This window comes from Macaca nemestrina, chromosome 11 (genome assembly GCF_043159975.1).
Source record: "Macaca nemestrina isolate mMacNem1 chromosome 11, mMacNem.hap1, whole genome shotgun sequence".
NCBI lineage: Eukaryota > Metazoa > Chordata > Mammalia > Primates > Cercopithecidae > Macaca > Macaca nemestrina.
In genome coordinates this window covers 93,979,589-94,004,012 of record NC_092135.1, presented here as the reverse complement: position 1 = coordinate 94,004,012, position 24,424 = coordinate 93,979,589, and the positions used below count along the sequence as shown (strand labels likewise).

General features: G+C 39.1%; 1 protein-coding gene and 1 non-coding gene across 8 annotated transcripts in view; both read left to right on the top strand.

Moving 5' to 3' along the window:
* The window catches only part of LOC105468168 (HECT, C2 and WW domain containing E3 ubiquitin protein ligase 2), a 384,482-nt gene extending 361,233 nt beyond the window's left edge, over window positions 1-23,249 (top strand). For all 7 annotated transcript variants that reach the window (XM_071073114.1, XM_071073110.1, XM_071073111.1 and 4 more), the window contains 6 exons: window positions 1,061-1,190; window positions 2,807-2,953; window positions 3,594-3,708; window positions 7,021-7,106; window positions 8,163-8,275; window positions 22,695-23,249. In XM_071073114.1, the coding sequence (XP_070929215.1) occupies window positions 1,061-1,190; window positions 2,807-2,953; window positions 3,594-3,708; window positions 7,021-7,106; window positions 8,163-8,275; window positions 22,695-22,806 (703 nt within the window). In that variant the 3' untranslated portion in view covers window positions 22,807-23,249. The remainder of the gene's footprint in view (window positions 1-1,060; window positions 1,191-2,806; window positions 2,954-3,593; window positions 3,709-7,020; window positions 7,107-8,162; window positions 8,276-22,694) is intronic.
* LOC112424384 (small nucleolar RNA U13) lies at window positions 8,817-8,920 on the top strand. The gene has a single exon (XR_003015129.2). It is a non-coding gene; the product is annotated as a small nucleolar RNA U13 (small nucleolar RNA).
* Window positions 23,250-24,424: the final 1,175 nt, after the last annotated feature.

Here is a 24,424-nt window from a genome sequence, read left to right as displayed (position 1 = left end):
TCTGCAAAAAGCTTTTCCTGAATCTCTCAGTCAAAGAAAATGGCCCTCGTGTGTGCTCTGACAGCTAAATCCCTGTCCCTACCTTCTTTTGTTGAATGGAAATGTGACATACATTTAAAAAGTACATGAATTTTAAATGTTACCAATCTTATGTTATCACTTATCACTTTGTATTAACTTATCTATTTGTGTACCTGGCTCCCCAGTTAGCCCATCAGCTCCTGAGGGTAGTGACTGTTCATCAAGTAGCTATCCAGATGTCTGGTACATACTTGATGCCTAATGAATGTTCAGATTGAACTGAAAAAAAAATGACCCTTGAAATTGGGCTTAGGGGAGTGAAATTTCAAAACAGCTATGGCAAACTGATGACTACCACTGTACAACAGGACCATGGAGCAGTAACTATACCTCATGTAGACTCTTTCTCTGCAATTAAAAAATGTGGGGGAGAAATACAGATTGAAGACAGGTTCTGTGGCTTACTGTGTTCAGAATAAGAACCATGAAGAAAAAGGGAATGTATGTGAACGTGAATCATGTCTTTAATAAAAAAACAAATAAAATAATAAAGTAAAATAAATGTTAAATAAAATAAAAATCATGTCTTTCAACAAAAAAACAAAGTTAAAATATACTATAGAAATAAATAAATTATTTCAAATTAAGATAACAGTATTTTAAGGTAGCATAATATAGCCAGCAAGAATACTGGATCCCAGTTGTCAGCCGAGTGCCAGTTCCTGATCTGGCATTGATGATGGATGACTGCGCAGATGGCACTCATTCTTTGCACCTCCAGTTTTGTGTCTATAAAGAAAGACGCAGTCTGAATGATTCCTGTGGCATATTATATATTTAGGACTTTCTAATTTTGTAACAAATTTCTGAATTATTTCACTGGTTTAATTACTGGACTTGGACTAAGAACATTCCAGAAATCACTGCCCATGTAGTGGCTCTTGTTCTTCTCTTTAATTCTTAGTTTCTTTCCTTATTACTGTGGGTTTTTGCTAATAGCCATGCCTACATATTTGTTTCTGTCTGTTTGTCATCTTAGTCTATGTGACCTGAGTGATCTAGAATACCTTGATGAAGAGTTCCATCAGAGCCTGCAGTGGATGAAAGACAATGATATCCATGACATCCTAGACCTCACGTTCACTGTGAACGAAGAAGTATTTGGGCAGGTGTGTGTCTCTGCACACCTGGTGCCTAAGTGTGGTAACTGAAAGCTATTGACGAGTGAAGAATTAACTCCATGGCTAAGATCAGATGCTTATTTATTTGTGGTTTATTGGGTGATTTAAACTCCAGATCACACACAGTTACAATAATCGCAGTTACAAAGGTTAGAATTAATGTCAGCTGCAGATTAAGATGCTGTAAATTACAGATGGTGATAACCTTTTATGTTGTAAGCAATCTTCTTTTTATTTCCAACTGAAATATCCCCTAAAATATGAGAATTTACCTTATATAGAATGCAGTTTTTTTGAAGTCCACGCTACAGAATTTTAAAATTCCATTTATAGAATGGTGGCTGGGCACGGTGGCTCATGCCTATAATCCCAGCACTTTGGGAGGCCAAGACAGGAGGATCAGTTGAGCCTAGAAATTCAGGACCAGCCTAGGCAACATGGTGAAACCCTGTCTATACAAAAAATACAAAAATTAGCCAGGTGTGGTGGCACACACCTGTAGTCCCAGCTACTCAGGAGGCCAAGGTGGGAGGGTCACCTGAGCTGGGGAGGTTGAGGCTGCAGTGAGCCTGGATCATGCCACTGCACTCTAGCCTGGGGGACAAGAGTGAGACCCTATCTCAAAAAAGAAAAGAAAAAAAAAAAGAACCAAAATTGATTTTTTTGAAGCTAAGGGAACATAAACAATGTTTTGGGGAAGACTTAAAAACAGAATATATTGATTTTTTTTTTCAATAAAAAAAATTGAAAGAGTAGGGAAAGAGTAGGGTGGAAGAGTAGGGAAAACATTTCTTCCAGAAATTATATACTAGTTTATAAGTAATATTCTTTTTTTTTTTTTTTTTTTTTTGAGACAGAGTCTCGCTCTGTCACCCAGGCTGGAGTGCAGTGGCCAGATCTCAGCTCACTGCAAGCTCCGCCTCCCGGGTTCCCGCCATTCTCCTGCCTCAGCCTCCCGAGTAGCTGGGACCACAGGCGCCGCCACCTCGCCCAGCTAATTTTTTGTGTTTTTAGTAGAGACGGGGTTTCGCCGTGTTAGCCAGGATGGTCTCAATCTCCTGACCTAGTGATCCGCCCGTCTCGGCCTCCCAAAGTGCTGGGATTACAGGCTTGAGCCACCGCACCCAGCCTATAAGTAATATTCTTATTTAGGCATTAATCTTTAGCTGCTTTTCTGATTTCCATGTGTTTTGAAAAAGTTCTCAATTTAACATTCACTTGAGTGTAATTCTGCTTCTTTAAAGTAAATCTTTACTCTAGATATAGTCAATTCTGAGAAATTTGTGAAAATGGGTTTTGTCAAACATTCAAATAGTAGCAGGCTGGTATCTGAAGCCAATTCGTCTGCATTTTAAAACTTAACCTGTAGTACCAGCAATATATATATATATAAATCACCAAAGCTTTCAAGCACCAGCTCAATGCCTAGTTTTTCCTGAGTGCATGTGCTCCATGAGTGCCTGGGGCCTCACTGCCAGCTTGTGGGATGTGCCTAGGGCAGAGCTGGGGACAGGTAGCTGGCTGATTTCAGCTCACTGCTAGTCATGTTCTTATAACAGTAAGAGTATTGCTTTATAGTCATTCTTTTTATTTTTTAATCTCAGATAACTGAACGAGAATTAAAGCCTGGGGGTGCCAATATCCCAGTTACAGAGAAGAACAAGAAGGAGTACATCGAGAGGATGGTGAAGTGGAGGATTGAGAGGGGTGTTGTACAACAAACAGAGAGTTTAGTGCGTGGCTTCTATGAGGTAAAGACAATCAGCAGTAGGAGGAGTTTGCAGTCTGATATCAATGATGCCACAATCCATCTTATTGTACTTACATGTGTAGACGATTTCTGCTGTGTTTACTGTTGCTCTCTCCATGCGAAAAGTTCAATATTTTTTCCCTTATGTTTCAAGAGCACCAAAAGAAGCTTAACTCACTGTTATGAGAGATCACTGAAATAAATGTTAGGGACTGAACTCAAGTAGCATTTGTTGATTTAATGACCACTAGTAACATTTAAGCCATGCATCTTATGCTTAGATACGGGTAATCAAATCTCATGCTTGCTATGTGAAATAATTATATCTGAGGTCAGAATGAGTTGGCACATATTGTATGTGGCTTTTTCTGTAGAAACACTAAGTATTTTCCTAAAGGTGGACGGGACCTAGATTAATCAGCAGTCAGTTATAAAACAAAAATTCTGTCGAGGCAAATCTCATCAACCTTATACTAAAGAATGCCTTATATTTGTAGGGAGCTTTACAGGTTTTCAAGTGCCAGCTCAAGGTACACACATATTATTCCTGAAACTCCACGTGTCCCTTTTTCTAAGACTTAATTATAGCTGATATTTCTCCAGGCTCCTAAGCCATGCCTTGTACTCTTTTTATTCCACAGGTGGTGGATGCCAGGCTGGTATCTGTATTTGATGCAAGAGAACTGGAATTGGTCATCGCAGGCACAGCTGAAATAGACCTAAGTGATTGGAGAAACAACACAGAATATAGAGGAGGTGAAATTTGATTTATAGATGGCTAGATTTTAAATTTCAGATTAAAGGAAGGCATTGGTTCAGCTTGCCAACTGAATATAGGACAGGCAACAGCACTTGGACTCTAATCATAGGTCTGATTGCAGGCTCCCTTGAGACCTTGGGCAAGGTACATTCTCTTCTTCTCCTAGTTACCTCATCTGTCAGATGGGAGAAGGACTGTTTACACAGCATCAAAGGATGTCATAACTCTTAATTGTTGGTGAAGAAATGTGACCATAAGAACACTAATTAATTACTTTATGGTGTTGCCAGTGAAGCACCAAGGAGCTAACATCCAGCTGGTCAAACTCCACCTATTCCATTTTGTTTCTAAAACTTAAAGAAGCACACCCTTTGAGGTTCCCAGTCAGCACAGGTTTCCCACCATTCACTACGCTCCTTAACAGTTATCATTCATAGTCAGAATACTTGAATGGAATAAGACACAGTTCCCAAAATATGACATTATTGGAGAAGTTCTAAATTCAAGCATGAATTTCAAGTGAAAAGAAGACTGTAGTAAGATTAGTTAAAAACTGCACTATCTGAAACTTCACAAAATGGAAAGCTTTAAAAGTGACCTTTCTGCAGATTAGTACAAATTATCGATTCATAACCGGGACCAAACCCATTGAAATTTGAGTGTTAAACTAATACTTTGCAAGGGACCTGATGGTAACCCAGAGTTAAGGTTTTATTAAATAATTTTAAGCAAAGAATACATGTTCTGAAATTTATCACCATGTTAGAAAGCCTTCAGAAATTCATGACAAATACCAGTTATTTTCTGGTTTGGGTTTTCTTTTTTAACTCTAAGTGTAAGAGATTAGAAGTGGTTCTGAACTTGGAGAATGAAAACTACAAACTTCATATCACTGAAATCATCACTTAGCAGAGTAAATTGAGAGCTGAACAGTTCTCTAGTTATCTCTAAGTTGAAGCAGAGATTTTTTTTTAAAAAAAGTAATTTTAAAAGTTTGGAGTAAAAAAATGCCTTAACATTTGCTAAATTGCTTTTGGTTATGCCTGTGCTTGCCTTTTCCAGCTCATCCCTGCACCGCAGGCTGGCCTTGCTTACACATTTAATCTGAAAGGCTGTATTTAATTGCAGTTTCCATTGCTGCTATTTCTGAAATCCAATTGCTGAAATAAGTCTTTTCCAATTGGCCCCATGTATAATCTCTTTGGTTATTATAGCTTTGTTAACCCATCGATTTCTACTGAGAGCACTATTTCTCTGACATGCTGCATAAGTTATATTTTACCATAAATATTATTAGCTCATTCCTTCCTTCCAGGAGATGATTCTTTTTTTTTTTTTTCTAAGACAGAGGGCGTGCGCCACCACACCTGGCTGATTTTTATATTTTTAGTAGAGATGGGTTTCACCATGTTGGCCAGGCTGGTCAGAGATGGGTTTCACCATGTTGGCCAGGCTGGTCTCGAATTCCTGGCCGCAAGTGATGACCTGGCTCGGCCTCCCAAAGTGCTGGGATTACATGCTTAAGCCACCGCGCCTGGACCCAGGAGATTCTAATAGCAATGCATTAATAGAATCAACCGTTTTTGTTTTTCCATGGTATACAATCTTATTCACTAAATCTGATTAATCAAGGACCTATTTATATGGTTATTGTAAATCTTATCAAATGAAATCTTTGGGAGGGGGCAGAAAAATTCTGAGACCCTCAGCTGCCATGTTTGCTCACCCAGCTACTTGGCACTGAGTAAAGAAGCAGCTCTGTGGCTGCCACCTGCCATATGTTCACACACCAGCTGCTAGGAGAGAATATGATGAGACACATTCACTCTTCCTCCTCCAAAAGGTTTGGCACAAATAGCAAAAGGGAAGCAGAAAAGGGCTAATTCATAAGGTCAAAAAACTTTAAAGCTACAAAGAGCCAGTGCATTTCTTTTGTAGATGAGAAACTATTTGCTCAGTACCAAGTTGCTAGTCTTCACCAAACTCTGGGCATGGCCCATGTGTCCCCATGTCCAGTCCAGTTTTGATCACCCTTCCCTTCGATCCTTTTTTTCTCCAAAGGGGACTAAACATCACTGAAATGGTAAACAGTAAGGTGAGATTCCTCCCAAATCCTACAACTACTGAAATGGGAGGAAAAATTTGGATTAAAATAATTTCTACCCACCTTCTGTTCTGGACTACTAACTCAGTACCCATTAACTCTGTCTATTCATTGGTTTGAATCACTAAATCCTTGTTAGCCTTTTCTCTGAATTTAATTTTTTTTTCACTGAAAGGTTTTTGGAATCCACCACCACTGCCCATGAGGTGATTCCTTTGACATTTTCTTAAATTCTACTGAAGTATGGAATAAAAGGAAAATTAAGTTGGTGATTATTTAGGATTTATTTAAGAAACTAAAGGTCACTTTTCCCTTTTTATTAGTAAATCAATGTGAAACTAGTTTGATTTTAAAATATGAATATTATATATAGCTTTTAAGAGAGCTTGCAGTTATGTACTTGTTTGTATGAATTATTTGATTAATGTGTCTCCCCTCTGCCAGAAGCCCTGGAAGGGTCTGTTTTCTTTGCCATTATGCCCCCAAGCTTAGTACAGTGCTTGGCATAGAGGTATTTGAAAATTATTTCTTATGTGAATGACCGAAAGAGTTAAGTATTTCCAGTAACAACTGTTGTATTTTACGGAAATGATATGGTTAAAATAACTCATTTGTTGTTGTTCTCTTTACCAGTTTCACTTAGTGACCACCAAATGAAAACAGAGGCCTCTTGGTTTCACTTAGTGTTGTTTGGTTTAACTTTTGACACTCATATGATCATATATACGGTGTTATTCGTTAGTCTTAAAGTTAGAGACAACTTTTGTTTTTCTTTTCGTTTTGTTTTTTGAGAGGGAGTCTTGCTCTGTCGCCCAGGCTGGAGTGCAGTGGTGCAATCTCGCCTTACTGCAAGCTCCGCCTCCTGGGTTCTCGCCATTCTCCTGCCTCAACCTCCCGAGTAGCTGGGACTATAGGCGTCCGCCACCACGCCTGGCTAATTTTTTGTATTTTTTAAGTAGGGACGGGGTTTCATCGTGTTAGCCAAGATGGGGATGGTCTCGATCTCCTGACCTCATGATCTGCCTTCCTCGGCCTCCCAAAGTGCTGGGATTACAGACGTGAGCCACCACACCAGGCCAATTATAGATAACTTTGAAAGAATCCAAGAGGATGATTTATGTCTGGGGACTTTTCCTGTCACATATCTTGGTGGCTTAATATAGAAGAGTCAAAGTAACATGGGCTTTTGTGATTGGTTTGATAGGATACCATGACAATCATATTGTAATTCGGTGGTTCTGGGCTGCAGTGGAGAGATTCAACAATGAACAACGACTAAGGTTGTTACAGGTGAGATGCCATTATTTAATCTTTTGAATGTATCGATATGATTATTGTTGGAAGTATGTGTTTTTAATAACTGCTAAGTATTCTCCATAAATACATACCATGGCTATCTGGAAATATGGGATACACCATTTCCAGACTCCTGATAGCACGGTTATGTGACTCCATGGCTAATCAGAACATCCCTAGCCAGGTTAAAGCATTTCATGAGAGTTTGGGGAAAGTGTCAAGTCCAGTCCAACAATCCCAGTAACAACATCTGCCTTCAGGACAGTTTGGTCCCTTCAGCAAGAAGCACCCAGGGTACCCAAAGTACAGGCCAGCATCCCTAGCAGCAGAAAGAAATGATCTTCAATTCTTTAAAAAGGGATGCAGTTAGTTGATTAACAGTCCTTTCTTCTCTTTCATCTAACTTTCCACAAATTTGAGAAAACAGTGACATTCAAGAACATTGGGTAAACTAACTTGTGTGTGTGTGTGTGTGTCTGTGTGTGTGTGTGTGTGTGTGTGTGTGTGTGTGTGTGGTGTTTATGGTCATCCAGGACAATTACTGGTTGGTTGCAAGACACAAGGAGGCCTCTGGATGCTCAGGCAGAGCCTTACAAGTACTCTTAGCTCCTTCGGATCTTAGCTCCTTTGGATTAAGGGTCTGGGCCTCAAAATTGCAGGCCCAGACATTCTCTTTTTTAAATTCACCTGACATTGATCAGGGACGGATACTAAGTAGACTCAGGTTAATTGATATGCCCACTTTATTCATCTATAGTAGGAAATGTGCCTGGTTTGAGCTTCTGAGCTGGTCAGCTGCATCAGGTGCTTTATTTTCTACAAACCGTCCACATCTCCTTTCCCTTTATCATGCACAATATTCTCTTTCTTAGTATTCTCTTCTGGCTCTGTGTCAGAATTGTGTTGTGATTATTCCACACCTGTGAAGTTTTGTCTTCAGAACTTTCCTGCCTGCTCTTCCTCAGGAGCTCTGCCCGTGAATGATGCGATGCCTTTCCTGGCTGTTGGTCTCTGGCTTCACCTTCTCCTTCTGTTTTCTTGGGTTGACAGTTTGTTACAGGCACATCCAGCATTCCCTACGAAGGATTTGCTTCTCTCCGAGGGAGTAACGGCCCAAGAAGATTCTGTGTGGAGAAATGGGGGAAAATCACTGCTCTTCCCAGGTAAAATATAAAATAATATTTCTTTACTGTCACGATGTTTGGTGGAGACATTCATTTATGTATATATTGATTAATTACTGCTATTATATTACAAGTTTAGGAGACTGGAAGAGCTCCTAGAATGAATTTCTCCCTGATAACCTTTCTAAATGAAAGGAAAAAAGATCTCTCCGGTCACACTTAAAATATATACATCCATATCTTAAAATACAAAACACAACAAAAGCAAAGCATTTGTTAGCATCAGTAAAGCGACGTTGGCTATCGTGCTTGTGGCTTATGATTGTGGCTCTAATCTAGGTGTTTCCAGAAGCTTCAGTTTTAACTTTACAACTATTTAGAATCCCTTCAGTAAAAATTACCATTGTAGTTTCTAAAGAATATTAAATAATGTGGATGTGCTCTAGATCTCTTTAGCCTGTCTCATACATGTCTTAATTCCGTACTCTCTGCATTGTATTCTCATTCATAGTAAGATCACATATTTCCTTAGAATAGAAAAAAATGCTTTGCTGCTGCTGCTAATAAAAGCAAAAGACTGATCCTTTTGCAGTTTGTAAGTGTGATAATTGGGTGTTCATGCACATATGTGAGATGTGCCACCCTCAAACCTTATTACAACATCTGCATATTACCCATCTGACATGGGAAAGAAAAGCAAGGACTAGTAAGATAGTATTTGTGAAGACAAAAAGTGTTTGAGATTGAGTGGAGATAACTGGAGCTGGAGCAACGGAAAAGGAGCAGATGAACAAAAGAGGAATGGAAGAAAATTTGTTTTAGAATTCCTTTATCCAATGAGTAGTAATACTGTAGCATTTTTGAGGTAAAAAAGAGCTGAAATTGCCTCTAACTTTACTAATAATACAACTATAGTCTAGAGAGATTAAATGATGTTGGGTACTCCAAGATGTTATCCTAAGTTTAAGTATAGATGACTTTGAGAAACCTGTTTTATTAGTGATATTAGGAGATACTATTTATATTATAATAAGGTGATGTTAGGTACCCCAAGATGTCATCTGTTTCTTTAAGTACAAGCAACTGAGCAATCTGTTATCAAAGCTTTCTTCTTAGCAATTGAAAGATGCCAGTTCTTAAGAACTGTATTGTTAGCATGAACAGATGAGAAAAGGGGGTGCTGAAAATACAAATGGAGAGAGTGATAAATAATGACGGCTCAAGTGCTTGCCTGAGCCTCCTCGGCTGCCCCACATGCATCACAGTCTGAACAGGCTCTGCATCCAGATACCTAAGTAATACCTGGCATATTTGATTTCCAAATCTGGGAATTCATTATTTGATTTCATTATTTGAAGAACTAGCTCATTTTATTTATGCTTGGATAATGAGTTTTCTCCCCTTCAACACATAAATCAACAGATTTAGACTATCTGAATAAGACTTTTTACTCTTCTGTGAGAAACTCTTTAAGAATTTGCATTGAAGAAGGAAATGGCAGATCAATGGTCACCTTTTTGTTGAAATCTATTTCTGTAAAGCCACTAAAGTATATGGAATAAAGTGTCACAATAAGCAGATATGTCAACTGTTCTTATTTAGTCACTGTAATCTTCACCAAACCTGATGGGCAGAGACAAGTAATTTGATATAGACCTGGAGCTTTAGCTTCAGAGAGACCTAGGCTGAGTCCCACCTCTGTTACTTACCTGCAGCAGGGTCTTGGTGAAGTTGCATGATCTTTCTGAGCCTCTGTTTCCTCATCTACCTGGTGGATTTGAAATTCTGAGGATTATCTGAAATCATTCATGAAAAATACTTAATACTGTCTCTGGCCATGAGTAAGCATCCAATCAGTGACAGCTGCCATTGTGATTTCTGTCACCATCATCTGTAATACATATCAGGCAGGATGTTTGCATATTGGAAAGAGGGCAGGGGTAGGAGTTAGCAGACCTAGGTTCTAGTCCCACCTCTGCCACCAGCTAACTCTGAGACCTTAGAGATCACTTCATCTTTGAGCCTTGATTTTCTCATCTGTAACAGGCCAGGAGGAGGTGGCATATTAGGTTGGGTTGAGCGAGAAGTAACACCGAAGGGTTGCTGAAGAATCTTGAGGGTCAGGCTGGATTTGCATTTCTACTTCCCCCTGGAGCCCCAGGAAGTTCATGTGCTAACTCATTGTAAATGGTGGTGGTGTTCATTATTGTTGCATACACACAGTTGGGTAACAGGCACTGTCCTTTCTTCCTGTCTTCACTATGACCTAAGTTTGCTTCTACATTCCTAGTTTTACCCAGATTATAAAACAGCACAAATGAAGATGGTCTTAGGCACGTTGAGCAAGCAGCCTCTTTTCATAACCTCTCTGCAACAAGCCCCATCTTTTGGGGTCTGATGAGAAGAGTTACTTGGCTTTTCTGCTTCAGAGCTGCAGTCACCTTATGTAACCCAGCTAACAGGCATGAGCACAGATCTAAGCCCTGTGACACACTAGTTACATCATCATCATCCTAAGCAAGACCCTAGATCCATCCCTCTAAGGTAGGAGTAACAATGTTCAGAGTATTTTGACAATTGTAAGATAATGTATATGAAAGTCTTAGGAATACTGTGTTTACTTTGTTCTTTTTTTTTTTTTTTTTTTTTTGAGACGGAGTCTCGCTCTGTCGCCCAGGCTGGAGGTGCAGTGGCCGGATCCCAGCTCACTGCAAGCTCCACCTCCCGGGTTTACGCCATTCTCCTGCCTCAGCCTCCCGAGTAGCTGGGACTACAGGTGCCCGCCACCTCACCCGGCTAGTTTTTTGTATTTTTTTAGTAGAGACAGTGTTTCACTGTGTTAGCCAGGATGGTCTCGATCTCCTGACCTTGTGATCCACCCGTCTCGGCCTCCCAAAGTGCTGGGATTACAGGCTTGAGCCACTGCGCCCGGCCACTTTGTTCTTTTTAAACTTTTTATCCTGACTCTTTTGTAAGCCACTGTACTACTTTAACTATTAACATTGGCTCCACAAAGAAAAAAAGTACATTTGGAGGGAAAAAATTAAAAGAACTTAATTGCATGACAGTATAGTTACATGAGAAGCAACTTCTTTACTGACAACATTGTCATCACCCTTAATGAAATGTGGGGCATTACTTAGATGTAAAAAAAGATCTGTAAAATTGGTTCTGGCCTAAAGAGATTCTTTTATATTATCAAGTCCTTTTCTCCTACTATCAGAACAGAAACACTAAAGCCACTTTTCTGCTATTTTTGATAGGTGTAAGTTGCACAACTGAAGAGCTGGTCTGTCTCAAGCTAGTCAGCTCCAGTGTATTTCTTTTTCCTATGAGTGAAATGATGTTTAACATTTAAAATGTGACATTGTACAAAAAAAAAACAGATGCTGATAAGGTTGCAGAGAAAAGGGAATGCTTGTACACTGTTGGTGGGAGTATAAATTAGTTCAACCATTGTGGAAGACAGTGTGGCAATTCCTCAAAGACCTAAAAACAGAAATACCATTCAACCCAGCAATCTCGTTACTGGGTATATGCCCAAGGGAATATAAATCATTCTATTATAAGACACATGCATGTGTATCTTCATTGCAGCTCTATTCACAATTGCAAAGACACAGAATCAACCAAAATGCCCATCAATGTAGACTGGGTAAAGAAAATATGGTACATATATACCATGGAATACTATGCAGCCATAAAAAAGAATGAGATCATGTTCTTTGCAGCAACATGGATGGAGCTAGAGGTCATTATCCTTAGCAGACTAACACGGGAATAGAAAACCAAATACTACATCTTCTCACAAGCAGGAGCTAAATAATGAGAACACAAGGACACATAGAGAGGAATAACACTCACTGGGGCCTAATGCAGGGTGGAGGGTTGGAGGAGGGAGAGGATCAGGAAAAATAACCAGTGAGTACTAGGCTTAATACCTGGGTGACCAAATAATCTGTAAAACAAACCCCCAGTGACACAGTTTACCTGTATAACAAACCTGCACAAGTACCCCTGAACTTAAAATTTAAAAAAAAAAAATTTACATTGTACACGTGGGAGAAAAATGGCTAGATGTCCTTCTTACTTAAAACATGAATCCTGGCTGGGCACGGTGGCTCACAGCACTTTGGGAGGCACCAAGGTGGACGGATTGCCTGAGGTCAGGAGTCTGAGACCAGCCTGGCTAACATGGTGAAACCCGTCTCTACTAAAACTACAAAAATTACCCGGGCGTGGTGGCATACACCTGTAGTCCCAGCTACTCGGGAGGCAGGAAAATCGCTTGAACTCAGGAGGCAGAGGTTGCAGTGAGCCGAGATGGTGACACTGCACTCCAGCCTGGGCTACAGAGCAAGACTCCATCTCAAAAAGAAAAAAAAAAGAATCCCCTAAGAAGTCTGGCATGGGCTTGTGTCAGGCATGGGAGTTTCTGCCCTGGAGGGTTGGAGGGGCTGTAAATGATGAGGGCAGTCCTGGCAACCGGAGCAACGAGGGAGAGAATCTTAGTCTTTCTAGACAAGGATGATGGAGGGCCTTTCAATTTTCAAGCAGGCAAATGTAAGTCTCCTTCTTTTCTCAGATTTCCTAGTCTCACTTTGTGGTAGCAGTGGATAGTGCTGCTCACAGTGTGAGCCAAGGAGTACATAAAAGTATATGTGGTTGTCTCTGCAGCCAGTACAAGTTGAATCCATGGCTCTTTCTTTCTCTTGTGGTTACAAAGTGACTAGAGACCCAGATGATAAATAAGGATGTAGACAGAAGGGTGTCTCCATGGAGACCTAGAGCCTGAGCACATGACTGCACTTCCTCTGCTTCGCGGTTGGTGGTTAGCTCTGTATTTTGCATTTCTGTGGAAGACTTCATACCCCTGGTGCTCTGATGGACTTTATGAAAAGAGTAAATTCACTTTATGGCAATTGCTCTCAAACAGTCCAAAAAATGGGCTGCTAAGATGCCAGCCTGAAAACTGCAGAGCAGTCCTCTTTCCCATCATGGTATGAGTTTCTGTGTTCATCCCCAGGGTTCTTGCCAAGTTGGGTGATGGGACGGAGGACCTACAGAGCTGCAATCGTCATGGGGGTGTGTTGGTTTTTACCAAAGGGAAAAGCATTTTTGAAAATGGCTGTGTCTGGAGATTATTATGAATGAAATGCTAACTGAAATTAAGAAATAAATTGTAAGAGTTAATTATGAAACAGATGTCTCATAGAGACAGTTAATCTAATGGAATAGAACTTGAAAAGATAAAATTATTTTTTAAAGACATGACAACTTTTTTGTTTTTAAAATTCTGCTTTTTGGTGGAGCGTAGTGGCTCACACCTGAAATCCCAGCACTTTGGGAGGCTAAGGCAGGCAGATCACTTGAGGTCAGGAGTTTGAGACCACCCTGGCCAACATGGTGAAACCCCTGTCTCTACTAAAAAAAAAAAAAAATACAAAAATTAGCCAGGCATGGTGGTGTGCACCTGTAAGCCCAGCTACTTGGGAGGCTGAGGCAGAAGAATCACTTGAACCCAGGAGGTGGAAGTTGCAGTGAGCCAAGATCATGCCACTGCACTCCAGCCTGGGTGATAGAGTAAGACTCTATCTCAAAAAAAAAAAAAAAAAAAAAAAAAAAGCAAAAAAAACCCTGCTTTTAAATTCTAATTTATAGAAAAAAATTTTACAAAAAATTGCTAAGAAATATATGGATATATTAAATATATATTAAAATAACTACATATGTATCAGTCCAATATCCACTACTAGCTGGGCGTGGTGGTGCATGCCTGTAGTCCCAGGTACTTGCGAGGCTAAGGCTTGAGCATGGGAGTCTGAGTCAAACCTGGGCAACATAAAGAGATCCCATTTCTGAAGAAAAAAAAAAGTCAACTACTAAGATAAGCTGTGTTAACATGTTAGAGTATGTGATTTCACTCGTTTCTTCAGATACACACAGACACACACACATTTTAAAACAACATTCTGTTTATCACATAGAACATCTTTCCATGTCATTAAATATTGCTCTGTAATGTCATCAATAATTCAGTTTTCCCTCCTCCATTATAGGGAGCATTGTCTAGTGTCAAGTGAATTATCAGCCAGTATACAGGAAAGTAACCAAGTCCTGAAATACAATGTCACTTTCCTCAATTAAAAGAAAAGCCATCAGAACAAGAGATGAGCACTAAAAGGACCCTTTGGGGCCATCTTCTTTCTGTATTTGCCTTGAGGTGTCCCTCCTTGGTCTTCCTAATTCCCTACTGCCTGCTGATTAGCTGAGGTGGCTTTTGGTGTGGGAGAGAATTGACAGGAGATTCTCATACAGTGGTCTGCTCTGTAGTTTAACCTCGGGTCCAAGACTCTCTTCAACTCCTTTCTCCTCTGCCCTCTCACTCAGTTCTGTATAACTATATTTAAAATTTTCACTTTATTCTGCCATTGAATCTGCATGTACTAACAAAAACATATCAGAGTTAACCCATCACATCACCATATTAAAGGTTCTTAAATGTCATATACCTTTTGGATTGGTCTTTACTTTGGGAGGTGGGTAAATTTCTCAAAAAAACAGATTGTATTAAAAAAAAGGGATTCTTCTGTAATTAATGTAAAAGTCACGCCATTGAAAGAATTTGTGACTTTAATGGAATGAGATAATCATTCCCCTTGCAGTCCATCAGCGTTGTTGCTGCTGACAACAGAGGACAGGATAGTCCAAGTCAAATCTACTAAAGGTCCTTGAGAGCTGTTTCACAAGTCAAATTTTAAAGTGTCTATTTGTGAGTGACAGACATTGCAACAGTTAAAGAATGCTTACCACCTTTTCCTTGGCCTCAAGAGCAAAAACCAGTTTGGGCTCATTTCTTTCTACCAGCCTAGTCCACGACACCATCCCCCCCTCACCTGGACTGCTGCAGCAGACTGCCGGCTAAATGCCCTGCTTCTCCTACATCCCGCCATTCCTTCATTCTGCACTCAACAACCGCTGGGATCTGCAAACATCTCAAGGTCACCTCCCTCCCTTGCCTACACCCTCCGGTAGTTTAGAATAAAATCCAGACTCCTTCCCAAGGACTTCCTGTGGAGACCTGTCTGCCTCCTCCTGTGACCTCAACATGTACCCTCTCCCCCAACCCACGACACACACCAGCCTCCTTCTGGGTATTCCTCAAATATGCCAAACTCAATTATGCTTCAAGGCTCAGGTACTTGCTGCCTATAACACTTTTCTGCTGGTCCTTCATGTGCCTGGCTCTTTCTTGTCCCCAGGACTCAGGTTAGAGGCGATCTCCTGAGAAAGGTCCACCAGGCTTCTGTCCCTAGTGCACTTGTCACTCACCCTTTACTTCCTTCACTAGAGTTAACCCAATTCAGTCATCATGTTCAGTTATTGGTTTACTTGTTGATTATCTGTCTCCTCCTCTGGAATATAATCCTGTGAGAACAGGTACCTTATCTGAATTAATCATGACTTTGCTCCTAGCACTGAGCCCAGTACTTAGCACATGTTCTCCATAAATATTGTTTTTAGTGAATTTGTAAACTTGAGAGATAACTTTGGACCACTCCAGATAAGAAATTCCAAAATCATAATCCAGACTTTCATATCTCTGTATCCATATCTGAAAAGTTGGGATAGAAATTAACATTTATATTACAAAGTTGTTTTGAAGATTAAATGAGATAACATGTGCAAAGTGCTTAGAATAAGGCCAAAACATCATTCAATACATTTATCCATTATTACTATTCTTCCTAATATGTAGCCTTCAGGGCTGGCCGGATACTTTACAGTCTTTAGGTGTGTGAGAAATGCGCCATATTCACCAGCGTATTTATATTTTGTTTGGACTTACAGGAGTTTCCATTCCTGGAACTGTCCTTAGTGGACTTTATTCTGTTGGGTTTAAATTATTACATTTGAAATGTATGTACCCTCTTTATCTTTCCCCAGAGGCGTTCACAAGTGAAGAAGGTACCTGCTCAGAATACATAGTTTGAAGAGTTTCTTCTGCTAGTTACCCCAGATACAGGAATTCCCCCTATAGGAACATTCCACTTTGTATTTACAGATCCAAGTGCACCTTAACCAAAGTGACCTAATGAGACTTTGGAATAAAACATTAATTAGTGAGCAGATTAATTCCCCTCACCTGCCTGTAGATACTCATCATGCCTTCACTAAGCGCCAAACCTTGTAGGAGATACACATTCACCTTAAGACACAGGGAGAGAAGCAATGGATATTTACATGAACCAACATCATTGGTCCCCAAATGGCATATGACGAATGAGTAGTTGGAGTAGCAAGCACCATAGAATTTCTTTCCATGAATTCACCTTTACCGAACACCTGGTGAAGGTCAGGGCATTGTGCTGTGCTGCCATAAGTTACACACATATTTGTGCCCTGGTCTTAACAGGAATTTCTGCTCTAAACATCATGACCTAAGAAGGTATTCATGAGGATATTAGATAAATTATGAATATTTTTAAAATCCTAACAAGTTATACCATTAGTTGTGTTAATAAAGCTACCCAGGCTAACAAAACTATAACTGGATTTTTTTAACGGAATTCTATCACTGTTTGATTGGTAACTTTGGATTTCTCATGCTGATTTCAAGCCCTTGAATTCATCATCTGTCCCTCTACCCATATCTTATATTCCCTGCCTTATTTAAAGATACCTCTGCCAACCCACTTTTCTTCCTTTCATCCATGAAATAACTAGAAAAGGTCTTTGCAAGAACACACCTGGCTTCCTGATGTGACCGTGCCTCCCCATCTGGCCTCAGGTCCAGCCTTGGCTCCTGCCCCTTAGGCGCTTGCCCCTCTCAGGTTTCCTGATGATGCAATGTCATGCTTCCGGGCCATCTGCTGGGAACATCCTTCTCCTTGTTGTTGATTCAGAAAAAAGCCTGCACACCTACAAATCTTTCAAGCCTTGGCACAAATAGCGTCCTCTATGAACCTTCCTTGGCTCTGCTGAGCAGACTTGTAACTCATTGTATTACTAACTGTTTGTAGGCAGGGCCACTAATAGCCCGTCCTTGGGACTAATGAAACAAAGGTATCTCCTAGTCTTCTGGAGAAATGCAGCCCACAGCTAGTGCTCACAGTTTGGCAAGCAGAGCCAAAGGAAGGCTGAATTTCAGTTCCTACTTGCCCCAGAGCACAGGCTACACACATTTTAGAGGGTCTGTTTGCCTGTATATCCTTGAGGACAGAAATCAGACTTTTCATCCTCATCTCTCAGGGGACAGCTGAATGCCTGGCATGGAGTATGTGCTTAGTAAGTATCCAGTGAGTGAAGAAATAAATGAAATATAATGCAAATTGGAAAATTAAGTACATTCACATACACGGAGAGAAATACATTAATCAACGAACCAATCTGTGGAAATGGAAATGTAACTGGTACTTTTGGCTCACTGGAGTTGTCTAATTGACATGTCTATCTGTAGGGAAAAAGAGAGGGTAAGCGTGTGACCTCCTGGTTAACATTTTTGAAGAATCCAGAAAGCAACAAGAGATCTATTAAGTCAGACCAGATGTCTGGAGAATTTTTAAATCTTCTTAATATTGATGTCAGCATGATTTCCCAAAGATGGGTTCAGAACTATTCTCCTTGAGTGGTTCTGGCTGCATAGATTAAAATGAGGTAAACCCATTATAGCTTTAGTGTGGCTGACTTTGAGAGATTTGAAAAATGTTCTTTTATTGAGACTGAATAGCTGGATGCACTTTTGCTGCCAACATCAACACAGTCCAGGGCCCTCCTGTTATTTTCTGCTAGAGTTTTCTTAGGACATGGAATGGGGTGGGGGTGGGGGTGTGAAAAGCCTCCGAGGATTATGTGTTGCTTGCCTTTTTTTGTTTTTCCTGGTCTTGGCTCATAGAGCAAGTTCATGGTAAACATTGGGCAATTTATTTAACCACACTATTCCTTAATTTCCTTATTAGCAATGCTGTCTTGTTTATAAGGAGTTTTGAAATTTTTTCAAGCACACAAAACACTGGTGCAAATAGCCAATGTAGATATCATATTGCTAATCCACTTGATGTCTCTCCAATTGTGGAGACCACCTGCATCAAACTCACTTGGCATGTTTATTAAAATGCATATTCCCCCAGGCCCAACCCAAACCTTCTGAATTAAAATCACAAGGGGTGCAACCAATAATCTCCATTGTAAAACAAGCTCCTGGAGTGATTTTGATACACTGTAAAGTATTCTTTTGAGTATTTGCCTTCTTCTGTTAAGCCTGAGATTGAACTAGAGGGTATAGTCACCTAAAAATCCCCTGGTATTTTTCAGGGTTTTCTGGATTGACCCAATCTCAGCCATTTTCCCCAGAGCTACTGCATATTGTGATTAAATTATTCGTTTAAAAAATATCTGAAGCTTTATTTTGCCAATCCTTGTCCTCAAAATGTAGAAAATCTGGTAGGATGTTGAGGAATAACAGTTCATAGTCAGAGGTAGGATAAAATTAATACTCAGGCTTCCAAAAGTAAAAGAATAAAGCCAGTGAGCATTAATCTCCCTGCTTTCAGTTTAATGTTGGACTTTCCCTAGGAGACCCAGAACTGAGGTCCTGTTCTTGATTTGGCCACTGACTCAGCTCTGACCTTGGGAAAACCATTTAATCTTTCCACACAGTTTCCCTCCACAATATATGCTTTCTCCATCATCACAAAATATTTTCCAGAGGAACTGTTTAGTTTATTAGAAGGAAAGTTGTGTTATGGTAACCATATATTATGCAACCAGATGTAATTTATGAAGCAGCAATAGCTTTAGATTATGGATTGGTAATCATGATTATGTCTTATGACTGAAGAGGAACAAAAAAGGTTGTCTAGTCCTTCCCTTTGTGTTGAGAACTGGAAAGAGCATTCAGGCTTGTGGATTTACTGGATAAGCTTCAAGAGTACCTGCAAAGATACTACAGAAATGGCAAAGAGACATTCGAAGTTCCTGTTTGTCTACTCAGAAACCTGGAAGAATGAAAGAACTGCTGCCAACTCTTAGCTTTGTTTCACCACCTGCCCTGGATAGATGATACTACGGTATCACACTTAACATCACATTTGCCACCTTTTCTTGAACTGTTTCACCGCCTTGAGACCTGTTAATGGTTCTACTGATGCAAAACAAATTACCACAAATTTAGCAGTGTAAAACAACACACATTTATGATATCACTGTTTTCATGGAGCAGGCATCCAGGCACAGCTGAGCTGGGTCTTCTGCTCATGGTCTCACAGGCTGAAATCAAGCTGTCAGTGGGGCTGCATTCTCATCTGAAGGACCAACTAGGGAAGAATCTGCTTCCAAGTTCCCTTGGGTCGTTGGCAGCATTCATTCTGTGCAGCTGTAGAATTCGTGGTAGCTTCCTTCTTCAAATTCAACAACAGTGAGAGTCTCTCTTGATTTCCATAAGAAGTCCTAAGGCTTTAAAAGATGAATGGACTTTGCACCCATTACAATAGCTATTATAAAACAAACAAACAAATGAGAAAAAAAACGAAATAAGTGTTGGTGAGGATGTAGAGAAATTGGAACCCTTGTGCACTGTTGATGGAAATGTAAAATGTTGCAGCCACTATGAAAAATGCAGTATGATGTTGCACTTCTGTGTATATCCCCCAAAAAATTGAAAAGAAGGACTTCAACAGATAATTGTACACTGATGTTCATAGGAGCATTATTTACAATAGCCAGACGGTAGGAAAAAAACTCCTTTTCATCGATGGATGAATGGATAAAGAAAATGTGATATATACATACAATGGAATATTATTCAGCCTTAAAAAGGAAGGAAATTCTGACCCATGCTACAACATGAACCTTAAAAATATTATGCTAAGTGAAATAACCCAGTCACAAAAGACAAATATTTTAAGATTCCACTTATATGAAGTACATAGGGCAGTGAAATTCGTAGAGACACAAAGTAGAATGGTGGTTTCCAGGGGCTAGGGGGAGAGGAAATGGGAGTTACTATTTAATGGATACAGATTTCAGTTTTGCAAAATGCAGAAGTTCTGGAGATGGATAGTGATGATGGTTGCAAAATAATGTAGGTGTACTAATGCCATGGTACTGTGCACTTAAATATAGTTAAAATGGTGAATGTTCTGTGCATTTTATCACAGTAAAAATATTGAAAAGTTAATCAGGCAAGAGAGATGAACGCGTAGATCACAAAACAGGAAATGTAAAAAGCAAGACGCGTGGGGGAAACATGCTCAACCTTATTGGTAACCAAAGAAATGAAAATTTCAAAATAGTATTGTGGTATCATCTGTTAGTCTAATGGGATAATAAATGTTATTTGTCTAACACACAAAGTTTGGCATATACTTATATTCAAAACATATTCCACTTTTCTGCTTCCTCCTCCCCTACCCCTGGAACAGAGCTAAATCTTTATGTAATATTTTTATTCCAGTGTTTCACAGGTGATAGATTATAAACCACTCCTAGGACTCTATTTTAGTATACAAGTTGAGTTTTTACTTTTCTTGAGGCTCCATTTGGGTTCCAGGCTAAGGATATCAATTGCAATTCTGAAATGATTATTGTATCAAAAAAGGGTTTGCCTGCAAAGATTCAGTAGATGATTTCCACCAATATACCCCAGAGTTTATAGTACTAGGAGTGGGTGAGTCGATACTATCTCTATACCCTGAAACTGATACAGTTTGAGTATCCCTAGTCAAAAAATTTTAAATCTAAAATGCTCCAAAATCCAAACTTTTTGAGTGCCGACATGATGCCACAAGTAGAAGATTTCACACCTGACCTCAAGTGACAGGGTGCAGTCAAAAACGCAGTCAAAACTTTGTTTCATGAACCAAATTATGTAAATGTTGTATAAAATTACTTTCAGTCTGTGTATGCAAGGTGTATATGAAACGTAAATGAATTTCATGTTTAGACTTGGGTCGCATTCCCCCAAAATATCTCATTATATATATGCAAATATTCCAAATTCCAAAGAAATCCGAAATCCAAAGCACTTCTGGTGACAAGTATTTTGGATAAGAAATACTCTATCTATATTCTTACAATCTAACAGATCCCCTTCACATTCCTGTTTTTAATAAGCCATGTGGCCATACACCTACTTTATTATCCTTTTATTATCTCATCGTTCTCATGGGTCATTACTCTTTGTGGCAATTCACTGAAGGCAATTAGAGTCAAATCTTGTTGATAGGAATGAAATGTAGCTAACAATACAACTATTATTAATTGGTCAAACACTACGAGCCAGTCATTCTGTTAAGCATGTTTCTGTTATTTCACTTAATCCTCACATCCTTCTGAGACAAGTTGTATAACCACCCTTTTAAAGGTGAGAAATAGGGGCTCAGAATTTTAATAACTCACTCCAAATCACACACTTGTTGGTAGAGCTAGAATCCAAACCCAAGTTATGTCCAACTGCAAATCTCTGGTCTTCCCACTACATTACACTGCATCCAGGAATATTAATTATATTTATTTCATAAGGAAAAGGGATTTATTAGAGTATAAGTATAAACATGCGACTTTGTAGAAATAGCCTGTTAATAATTATAGTTCCTAAAATTTCTTATTCATTCAGGAGTATTTTTTTAAGTCAAAGTTATGTAGGTCCCCCAAACAAGCTGTTGTACATTCAGAATAGAATGTTTCCTATTTCATGTCAAAAGTGCAGATTTGCTTCCCGATAAGATGTGCTATTTGGAGACTATTTTTTATTGTGATTCAGATGCAAATAACAGGAAAACATATTTTTTTCCTATCTTGGCAAAAGAAGTATTTCTAAAAAAGAACACTTAATGTAATGATTTAAATTGCTTATTTTGTTATTGTGTATTGGGAGAAAGCAAATTTTAATACAGAATTCAAAGAAGTAACAATGGCCTACTGACTTAGAAAAGTCCAGCCAGGGAATTTCCCAAGACTCTAAGCCATGAGGCGGACCCTCAGAGACACTGACTGCTCTTCCCTCTCCAAGAAAATGAAAAAATGCCTAACTTCAGAGTATTGAAGAGACACCTAGGCATATGCCAACTCAAAATGAACTACTTTGCAAGGCCTTATGTCCATGTATTAGAAAAACAATCTAACATCAAAAGAGAAACTAAAACCAAACTTGTCTTTGTAATCCTTAGACCACTCAATAAATGGTCATTTATATGTAATATAGCTTTTAAATGTTGGTGAAATGTAAATAAAGTATTTTTTTTAATATCCTCTTTTCCTTAGAGAAATTCAGTTCTGAATTTTTAAGGTCAAAATGTTTTCAAAGATTTTTCAAAATGAGTGTGAAAATTGGCAACAAATAAATTTGAATGTGAAAGACAATCATACACACACAGACACACACACACACAGACACACCCCACACATTTTCATTTCACTCAGCCTGTTCTAAACTATGTGCTGTTTCTTGTGTTTTCAGAGCGCACACATGTTTTAACCGTCTGGATCTGCCCCCCTACCCATCCTTTTCCATGCTTTATGAGAAACTGTTGACAGCAGTTGAAGAAACCAGTACTTTTGGACTTGAGTGACCTGGAAGCAGAATGCCCATCTCTGTGGACAGGCAGTTTCAGAAGCTGCCTTCTAGAAGAATGACTGAACATTGGAAGTTTCAAGAGGATGCTTCCTTTAGGATAATGCTATGTGCTGTTGTTTTCCAGGAACAAGTGTTCTGTCACATTTGGGGACTGGAGATGAGTCCTCTTGGAAGGATTTGGGTGAGCTTGATGCCCAGGGAACAACCCAACCGTCTTTCAATCAACAGTTCTTGACTGCCAAACTTTTTCCATTTGTTATGTTCCAAGACAAAGATGAACCCATACATGATCAGCTCCACGGTAATTTTTAGGGACTCAGGAGAATCTTGAAACTTACCCTTGAACGTGGTTCAAGCCAAACTGGCAGCACTTGGCCCAATCTTCAAATTAGTGCAAGTTAAATAATATAATAAAAGTAAATATATTTCCTGAAAGTACATTCATTTAAGCCCTAAGTTATAACAGAATATTCATTTCTCACTTATGAGTGCCTGCATGGTGTGCACCATAGGTTTCCGCTTTCATGGGACATGAGTGAAAATGAAACCAAGTTAATATGAGGTACCTTTACAGATCTGCAATAAGATGGTCTGTGACAATGTATATGCAAGTGGTATGTGTGTAATTATGGCTAAAGACAAACCATTATTCAGTGAATTACTAATGACAGATTTTATGCTTTATAATGCATGAAAACAATTTTAAAATAACTAGCAATTAATCACAGCATATCAGGAAAAAGTACACAGTGAGTTCTGTTTATTTTTTGTAGGTTCATTATGTTTCTGTTCTTTAAGATGTATATAAGAACCTACCTATCATACTGTATGTATCACTCGTTCCATTTTCATGTTCCATGCATACTCGGGCATCATGCTAATATGTATCCTTTTAAGCACTCTCAAGGAAACAAAAGGGCCTTTTATTTTTATAAAGGTAAAAAAAAATCCCCCAAATATTTTGCACTGAATGTACCAAAGGTGAAAGGACATTACAATATGACTAACAGCAACTCCATCACTTGAGAAGTATAATAGAAAATAGCTTCTAAATCAAACTTCCTTCACAGTGCCGTGTCTACCACTACAAGGACTGTGCATCTAAGTAATAATTTTTTAAGATTCACTATATGTGATAGTATGATATGCATTTATTTAAAATGCATTAGACTCTCTTCCATCCATCAAATACTTTACAGGATGGCATTTAATACAGATATTTCGTATTTCCCCCACTGCTTTTTATTTGTACAGCATCATTAAACACTAAGCTCAGTTAAGGAGCCATCAGCAACACTGAAGAGATCAGTAATAAGAATTCCATTTTCCCTCATCAGTGAAGACATCACAAATTGAAACTCAGAACTATATTTCTAAGCCTGCATTTTCACTGATGCATAATTTTCTTATTAATATTAAGAAACAGTTTTTCTATGGCATCTCCAAAACTGCATGACATCACTAGTCTTACTTCTGCTTAATTTTATGAGAAGGTATTCTTCATTTTAATTGTTTTTGGGATTACTCCACATCTTTGTTTATTTCTTGACTAATCAGATTTTCAACAGAGTGAAGTTAAATTGGGGGTCATAAAAGCATTGGATTAACATATG